At 26.9% G+C, this 10,304-nt stretch overlaps 1 protein-coding gene across 2 annotated transcripts in view; it reads left to right on the forward strand.

Moving 5' to 3' along the window:
* The window catches only part of LOC111636355 (zinc finger X-linked protein ZXDA-like), a 33,527-nt gene that overhangs the window by 19,517 nt on the left and 3,706 nt on the right, over positions 1-10,304 (forward strand). For both annotated transcript variants that reach the window (XM_023381571.1, XM_023381572.1), the window contains 2 exons: positions 3,201-3,381; positions 9,715-9,885. In XM_023381571.1, the coding sequence (XP_023237339.1) occupies positions 3,201-3,381; positions 9,715-9,885 (352 nt within the window). The remainder of the gene's footprint in view (positions 1-3,200; positions 3,382-9,714; positions 9,886-10,304) is intronic.

Consider the following 10,304-nt stretch of genomic DNA (forward strand, 5'->3'; position numbering starts at 1 on the left):
TCAACAGAAAGAAAATTAAATACAGTACTGTACGTAGTTTTTAAAATCACTGATATAGTTTCAATATGGCCCTGGGGGTCGCCAGAAGTTTTTAACTTGTAAAGGGGTCACGTATTCAAGAAGGTTGAAAAACACTTCTAAACTATATAGTAATAATTGTTAATTCATTCATAAAATATTTTATTTTGTGCGCTAATGTGCAACATTAGCACAGAAAATTACATTGTGAGGAAATTTTGGGTCCCAAAAATATTCTGCACCCCTGTGAAAAATGGAATAAATCTTGATGTTCAAAAATAATGTTTTGATCACTGAATTAACTTTCTTGTATCTCCTGGAGAATCAACAGAAAATAAAAATGGAATTTACATAGTCCACAATATTAAACAGACTACATAGACTCTTGTTTGGTATCACAGACTATGTGAATACTATTTTTAGTTTCCTGTTGTGTTCTGATATTAAATTTAGATCAGTTATAATTTTTTTTCCTGCCATTTCAGACAATTAAAATTTTCAACTTCTGTATGTATTTTTATTTTAGACTTTACATTTTGTACTAATTTTTTTTTTCTTTGCTCAAAATGTAAGGATATATCAAAGTTTTTATTTGATGTACTTATTTAATTTTAACAAAAAGTACTGTTATAATATTCTAGTCAAAATATTCATGAGATAATGAAATAATATATTATTATAAAAAATAAGGAAAGGATTTAGCACAAATTAAAGGAAAGTAATGTATATTACATGATGATGAAATAATGATGATTTAAAAATAAGGAAAGGACAGACATTTTTTTTAGCAGAATTCAAAACAAATTTGAACCATTTAAAAAGTTTTCAAATGCAATTATTTTCCAGTTCAAAAATTTGTATTATTGGTATTATTTGTATTATTCCTTTTACCTTCTTGTCTCATTTTTTGTAGTTTAATTGGGCTGCAATTGAAAAATCTGTAGACCTATAATTCCTTGGCTCTTATTATGGGTTAAATGATTAAATGTTGACTCTGAAATGTGTTATGTGTACTTCATACTTGTTTTGCTGATGCCTGCAGCTAGTATTAATTCTGAATATTATATTTATTTCAAACATTAAAACTTTTTATATTAATTAATTAATGAATCATTTGAATAAACTTGTAAACTTTAACTGCTGTTCAAACCTGCTTTTTTTCTTTTATTTTATTTGATTGCTGATGATTTCTCAAACTAGCTGACATAATAAATAGTTTTTTGATAATTAAAATGATTATATGCCAATTCTGTGTAAAAATTTTAATCTTTGCAGCAAAATTTTAAAAATATAACAATCATAAAGAGTGGTTATTTTGTGATAAAAAAAATAAAAAACAGATTGACTCTAAGTATGAAATATCACAATTTTAAAAATCCTTAACACTTAGGAGTGAATGGATCAAGCATTCTGGAAAGCTTTTTTCAGTAACTTATTTAAACATTCAGTTAAGAGTTTTCAAGTTTCTGGATAACACCGATAGATTTACATTGACACGACGATTGATTTTATGTAATAAGATCCAGGGATATATTGTATGTATACATTGCTGATAAAGCAATGCACAAATTCTTGATTTTTAGACAAACCTCCATAACTCAGTCTGAATTTTATTTTCCTTGATTGATTTGAATTAACCAGTTTTTACCATACTATATTATTTATAAATTGTTTTTCATGATCAGTCTCATGAAAAACAATTGTGTTTATTTTTCTCATCAATTATCACTAATAATAATTGCCAAAAAATATATTTATAATTTTTTTATTAATGAACTTTATATAAACTGATACATCTTTTGAATAAATTAAAATATATGCCATTTAACATTAAAAATAATCACAATGAATTTTAAATCATGATGTAATTATATCTGGAATTTTTAAGTCTGAAATTTACATTTATTCTTTCACTGATTCAAAAATTTGGAAAAATAATCTGAATATAAATATAAAAACTTTTATAGATAATAATTGATTCAGATGAAATATATTATCTGTTAATTTCCTCAAGTTTGAATTGGCTATTGAAACTGAAATCTCTAAATTCTTTGTATAAAATATTACAGTTTACTAAAATAATGTTGTTACATAAATAAACATAATTCATAATAAATGAAGTTTTATTATTTCATATTTATTGTAAATTTTATATATTTTTCAACAGACTGTAACGCCAGGTTTGCAGCAAAATCTAGTTTATATGTCCATATGAAAAAACATAGTGGCTCAGTAGAAAAATTAATATATCCCTGTCCAATAGCGTCTTGTGATAAAAAATACAACTGTAAAGCTAGTCTTAGGCTTCACATGTTAAAAGTCCATTCATCAGTATTAGGTAAGTATATGATATACAAATTATTTACATCCAATTTAAATAATTTCAAGAAAATCACATTTAAAATAATAAAAATAATATGAACATATATTGATTTACATTGTTACAAATATAGTATTGTATTACATGTAATATACATAAGTACTGTACTATTAAATAGTTCAGTTCTTTTCATTATTTTTATAAGAATGCCTTGTTGTTAATAATTGAAAAACCTTCACTTAAAAAAGAACTAACATTAAGATTTAAATAAAAATTGCTTGTTTTATTTTAAACTATATATGTAAGTATTGATAAATGATTAAATATTTTTTTTTACAGCTTTAAATAACATTTATATTTTTAATGAAAATGCTGTAGATAATTTTATTTTAATGAGAAATTTCTAAGGACCAAAATTTATATTAAGTAGAAAATATTACAAAAAATTTAGTAGCTGAAAAAATTTTTTAGTAAATCTTTGTAGTATGTAAAATATATACAACTGAATGGTGACACTCCTGTCCTGATATCACAACTGATTATGTAAATGCCAAAGATTAATTTTTGAACTCTTCATTTATATTTATTAGTCTAAACAAAATCTGTAAGGTTACTATTTATGTATTTTGCAAGAATTTGTGTAATTTACAAATACTTCTGCCAATTACATTACCTAGACAAAGATCCAGATAGCATAATTGGCACAGTAAGAAGTTTGAGTCCTGCTGTGGCCTGATTCTTTTCTTCCAGAAATTTCTAAATTAAAAATTTAATTTTGAAGAAAATAATAAATATTAACATGGCCGACAGTATTACATTTAATAAAATATAAAAATATAAAATTANAAATATTTAATTATAGGGATGTGGATGGACATTTGTAAATGCAAGTAAACTTACAAGACATATGCAAAAACATACTGGTGAAAGAAAATATGCATGCTCTGAACCAGGATGTGGAAAATCATTCATGAGACTTGAACATTTAAAAGGTCACATGATAATACATACAGGAGATAAACCATTTGTTTGTCCTCATGAAAGTAAGTGAAGGAGAATGTTACTGATATTTCATATTATCAATATTATATTTATTAAATAGCATAGCTGAGAAATTAAAGAAAATGCATTTTTCTTTGATGGTTACGCTATGCAAAATTAATTGCATTGAATAATTTGAATTTTTTTCTAATAAAAAAAATTCTTTAAATATGCTACAAATTTAGTATTCATAAAATAATAATTGTTGTTATAAAATTTTTCTTCAAAACATTCTGTCATCAGATTGTCAACAAATATGTAAAAACATTTTTAAGATTATTGATCAGAATCCTCTTTGGGCATGAATATTTGTATTATGTTAGAGATTACAAGAGGAATTATTATTTGAGGTGCTTTAAATCACTGTGGTTAATATTGTATTTAATTAATATTAAACATTAAAAGAAGCAGGGATGCAGAATATGTCCAGCTGTGTGAATGAGATTAGGGAGAAAGTAAAACAGTCCCAGGGAAATTTTTAGCAGAAAAAATGCAGCAATAGTTGCAAAAACATTACCGTAAAATAGATTTTGCAAACCCAAAGTCATAAAATTGCCAATAAGTCTATAATGCATACAATCAAGTTCACTCTTTCTTCTTCAACATACCTACCTGAAGCTTTTTTTAAACTGCCACTCCCTTATCTGTAACTTAAATCAGTGTGTGCTTGATATCAGTTTGACCTTTATTTTCTTTTTCAGCAATCTGTAAGGCTATTGAAATAGTTTTAACAAATTCCTACTATTTTCCATAAAAAATTAAAACCTGTATCAGCTTCTGTTTTTCTTCACTCATTTCCCTACATACTTGAACATTGTTTTATTCCTTCATAATGTACATTATCTGTTATTTATTTCTAAAAGGACCTTAATTCATTTTACCCTATTTCTCTTGTCCCGACTATGTTAAAGATCCTTGAAATATGCATTTGTGTTCCATACGTGTAACGTCTTACTCTTCAAAAGCCCTGAAATTACATAATATGCATTACATAAACCAAAATCGAAGGTCAATTGATGCCAAGCTAGACTTTTAGATGGGCAAAAATAATTACAAACAAATCTGTTACTGTACAAAAAGCCTGAAATAATTATTTACTATACATAAAAAAGAAAAATTCTATTTATTAATATTTGACTGACTATGTACAATACGAAATAAGTTAGAAACAATTCAAATATAAAAGGATAAATTATCTAATCAAAAACAAAAACAAGATAATACAACAAATAACATATAATACAAAAACTTTTCTGACACTTGGGGAACTTAAAATTAACATAAAACTATCTTCACAAGAACTGACCAGAAATATGAAATTGAATTATATACAGGAAATTCACAAAGTACTCTTACAATTAACTCATCTAACCATCACCAAGAAGAAACTTCTAATCTGCCATCCAAATTGAAAGCCTTTTTCCTTAACCTTACTCGATCCTTAGCTTCACCCTACTCATTCATAGTTCATCTCTCTTTTTATAGTGTTGGGATGGTGACATTACATTGATACACCCATTTGACTCTATTTACATACTTATGTTTAACATTTATGCAACTCTATTAATCTTTCTATGTCATGTCATCACCCTCACATAATTCTTTTATTAAAATTTTTGGTGACAATTTGAGGTGGGTGATCATTCTTTTAACTTCTCTTTGGAAGTCTTCCCCGAGATGTCATTTCTGGTTGATGATGCATTCGATTCACCCTTAGAAGTTGTAGTGAGAAGAGTTTTGTTTTAGTTTTTTCTTTTGTTTGTTTGTTTTAGAATTTTGTCCAGATGAGGTGCAGTAGTCTACCCTTAATGAAATAAAATGCCCCAAAATAAATAAGAAAATGAATGAAAAATAATTCCCCAACAAAATAAAACACATCAGAATTGACTCCTTACATATGTAAACTTATTAAATGTGTTAATAATGCTCAACATTCTAATATTATCCATCATCCATAAGGTGGTGGCTTTATCAGTAACTTCTTGAGACACAATCTGAAATCTTATCAAACTTTGAAATAAAATTACTTATGTAGTTTATATTGACATAGTCAAGGCCTTTGATTCTGTTGCTCTGAATATTCTAATTTAAACTTTAAATGTTTTATCTATATATATATATATATAAATGAGGATGTTTGTTTTTGTTTGTGTTGCTATGCATACCTAGGCCATTCAACCAGTTGCTATGAAACTCTGCAGTTACATTCAAATAGTTCTAACTTAGATAATGTCATACATTTCACCCCAAATTATTGATTGCATTTCTATATATTGATTAATTTCTGTCTATATTTGATTGCTGGCTTTACATGTAGTGCTATCTATTGACAAAAAAATTGAACAAAATAATTAACTAAATATAATTCTTACTAAAGGATATAATTTTTTAAAATATATATAATATTTATTGAATTACTGTGACAATGATATAGTGCGAAATAGATGTGCCATTACACCATTACTGCAACAAGTAGTACCTGCATGGAGTGTAGTAATGTTTTGTGCCTGTACATCATACTTTTCCTGTTAGCAATAAAGTTGTGTTGATTATTTATCTAAATCCATTCAGGGGAAAATTTTTGAATTGAAATAATGTGACTTACAGTACAAATCAGAAGTTCATATATAGTTAATCTGGTTCTCTTTCTCTTGCACTTTCCATATCTGGTCTCAATGTTCATCTATCAAACTCCATTCTTGAGATTAATAAAGAACAGATGACAGTGGAAATTTTTAGGTCTACAACTTTTTCAAATTGCAGCCCAATAAGTACCCTCCAGTAACTGAGTGGATAAAACCACCGAACACTGGTCGTTGGTTGTGGATTTGCGTATTGCCAATGGACTGGCCACATAAAGTTTTCTTCATGTTAGTAACAATTAAATTGGGGCCAGCTTTACATAAAAGTCTTCCTGGAATGCATCCTCCTTGGCAGATTTCTCACATGTTGTGTTGCTGTAACCAGATAAGCAAATCAATTTTAATAATTTTTCTATAAACATGATATTTATGAGGATATGCTTAATCACCAGGAAACCTGGATACACTGTCCCTTCCCGATTTCATCTCCCTTTATTAATTCATAAGCCCATTGTTCCAAACTTCTTTCACTTATTCTGCTTAAAGATGTTCTAATGTTCAACCAAATTATTGTACAGTACATGCAATGATTTTAAGGCATAAAGTAGAACTGGAAGTCTTTTCCTGTCCTGATGTTTTATTTTTCCTATTTATTATCATGACGACATTGCTTCATCCAAAACTTTCTGTAGTTGTAGTCTGTGTAATGTGTATTTTATTCACATTTTGATTCTTACTGTCAAATCTGCATCCATTATTCTTATGCCACAATTTTCAAAACTTTCCTTTACTTAGATGTTTTTGTTGAACTTTACTTTCTCAACCTAGTTTCACCAGTTTTTTATAGGATCACATAAAAGCAATTATTCTTGCATTTTTATAAGATTTTTTTTTTTATTACATGTCTTATAGGAAGTCTTTTGGACGTTAAGATTAGCAACTTCAATCACATGCGGGGCCATCAGAACCTATCCAACATGAGTCACTTTTCAAATATTAATAGTAGACCAGTATTAACTCTTTCATTAAATGTTTTCTTTTCTTTTTGCCAATATGCAGAATTTTGTATACAGTAGGTCTATTTTATTATTTGTAGGATTAAATTTGAATGTTCTAAACCAGTGTTTTTCAACCTGTGGGTCGCGACCCCAGGGGGTCACGAAGCCTTACACGGAGGGTCGTGGGTAAAAGAAAAAGACAGGTGTTTGTAGGTCCTACACTACATTAAAAAAAAAACTAAAATTTCAGCGAGAACCTGTACTTGTTTATTTTACAGTACAATTGGGTTTTTGATTGATAATTAGGTCTCAACCATGGGTGTAGCCAGGGAGGGGTCTGGCTGGGCACGGCCCACCCCAGAAAATCATAGTTGAAAAAGTGTAGAGCTGATTTGCAAAAAGAAATAAAAATTAGAATCTGAAAATCCTGACCCTAAAAAAAAAAAAAAAAAAAAAAAAAAACGTCAACAGGTTTCGCAGGATCGCAGGATTTCCTTGGATAAAAAAATTACTAGTTCACCCGGACGGCGAGCTGATCCCCGGACTGTCCGGACGATAGCACTATCGTAGACGCGATGCAAGTATAGATTAGGATGTTTCAAANTAGTTTTTAAAATCACTGATATAGTTTCAATATGGCCCTGGGGGTCGCCAGAAGTTTTTAACTTGTAAAGGGGTCACGTATTCAAGAAGGTTGAAAAACACTTCTAAACTATATAGTAATAATTGTTAATTCATTCATAAAATATTTTATTTTGTGCGCTAATGTGCAACATTAGCACAGAAAATTACATTGTGAGGAAATTTTGGGTCCCAAAAATATTCTGCACCCCTGTGAAAAATGGAATAAATCTTGATGTTCAAAAATAATGTTTTGATCACTGAATTAACTTTCTTGTATCTCCTGGAGAATCAACAGAAAATAAAAATGGAATTTACATAGTCCACAATATTAAACAGACTACATAGACTCTTGTTTGGTATCACAGACTATGTGAATACTATTTTTAGTTTCCTGTTGTGTTCTGATATTAAATTTAGATCAGTTATAATTTTTTTTCCTGCCATTTCAGACAATTAAAATTTTCAACTTCTGTATGTATTTTTATTTTAGACTTTACATTTTGTACTAATTTTTTTTTTCTTTGCTCAAAATGTAAGGATATATCAAAGTTTTTATTTGATGTACTTATTTAATTTTAACAAAAAGTACTGTTATAATATTCTAGTCAAAATATTCATGAGATAATGAAATAATATATTATTATAAAAAATAAGGAAAGGATTTAGCACAAATTAAAGGAAAGTAATGTATATTACATGATGATGAAATAATGATGATTTAAAAATAAGGAAAGGACAGACATTTTTTTTAGCAGAATTCAAAACAAATTTGAACCATTTAAAAAGTTTTCAAATGCAATTATTTTCCAGTTCAAAAATTTGTATTATTGGTATTATTTGTATTATTCCTTTTACCTTCTTGTCTCATTTTTTGTAGTTTAATTGGGCTGCAATTGAAAAATCTGTAGACCTATAATTCCTTGGCTCTTATTATGGGTTAAATGATTAAATGTTGACTCTGAAATGTGTTATGTGTACTTCATACTTGTTTTGCTGATGCCTGCAGCTAGTATTAATTCTGAATATTATATTTATTTCAAACATTAAAACTTTTTATATTAATTAATTAATGAATCATTTGAATAAACTTGTAAACTTTAACTGCTGTTCAAACCTGCTTTTTTTCTTTTATTTTATTTGATTGCTGATGATTTCTCAAACTAGCTGACATAATAAATAGTTTTTTGATAATTAAAATGATTATATGCCAATTCTGTGTAAAAATTTTAATCTTTGCAGCAAAATTTTAAAAATATAACAATCATAAAGAGTGGTTATTTTGTGATAAAAAAAATAAAAAACAGATTGACTCTAAGTATGAAATATCACAATTTTAAAAATCCTTAACACTTAGGAGTGAATGGATCAAGCATTCTGGAAAGCTTTTTTCAGTAACTTATTTAAACATTCAGTTAAGAGTTTTCAAGTTTCTGGATAACACCGATAGATTTACATTGACACGACGATTGATTTTATGTAATAAGATCCAGGGATATATTGTATGTATACATTGCTGATAAAGCAATGCACAAATTCTTGATTTTTAGACAAACCTCCATAACTCAGTCTGAATTTTATTTTCCTTGATTGATTTGAATTAACCAGTTTTTACCATACTATATTATTTATAAATTGTTTTTCATGATCAGTCTCATGAAAAACAATTGTGTTTATTTTTCTCATCAATTATCACTAATAATAATTGCCAAAAAATATATTTATAATTTTTTTATTAATGAACTTTATATAAACTGATACATCTTTTGAATAAATTAAAATATATGCCATTTAACATTAAAAATAATCACAATGAATTTTAAATCATGATGTAATTATATCTGGAATTTTTAAGTCTGAAATTTACATTTATTCTTTCACTGATTCAAAAATTTGGAAAAATAATCTGAATATAAATATAAAAACTTTTATAGATAATAATTGATTCAGATGAAATATATTATCTGTTAATTTCCTCAAGTTTGAATTGGCTATTGAAACTGAAATCTCTAAATTCTTTGTATAAAATATTACAGTTTACTAAAATAATGTTGTTACATAAATAAACATAATTCATAATAAATGAAGTTTTATTATTTCATATTTATTGTAAATTTTATATATTTTTCAACAGACTGTAACGCCAGGTTTGCAGCAAAATCTAGTTTATATGTCCATATGAAAAAACATAGTGGCTCAGTAGAAAAATTAATATATCCCTGTCCAATAGCGTCTTGTGATAAAAAATACAACTGTAAAGCTAGTCTTAGGCTTCACATGTTAAAAGTCCATTCATCAGTATTAGGTAAGTATATGATATACAAATTATTTACATCCAATTTAAATAATTTCAAGAAAATCACATTTAAAATAATAAAAATAATACGAACATATATTGATTTACATTGTTACAAATATAGTATTGTATTACATGTAATATACATAAGTACTGTACTATTAAATAGTTCAGTTCTTTTCATTATTTTTATAAGAATGCCTTGTTGTTAATAATTGAAAAACCTTCACTTAAAAAAGAACTAACATTAAGATTTAAATAAAAATTGCTTGTTTTATTTTAAACTATATATGTAAGTATTGATAAATGATTAAATATTTTTTTTTACAGCTTTAAATAACATTTATATTTTTAATGAAAATGCTGTAGATAATTTTATTTTAATGAGAAATTTCTAAGGACCAAAATTTATATTAAGTAGAAAATAT

Source organism: Centruroides sculpturatus, unplaced genomic scaffold (genome assembly GCF_000671375.1).
Source record: "Centruroides sculpturatus isolate CEXI.00-Female unplaced genomic scaffold, Cexi_2.0 scaffold1035, whole genome shotgun sequence".
NCBI lineage: Eukaryota > Metazoa > Arthropoda > Arachnida > Scorpiones > Buthidae > Centruroides > Centruroides sculpturatus.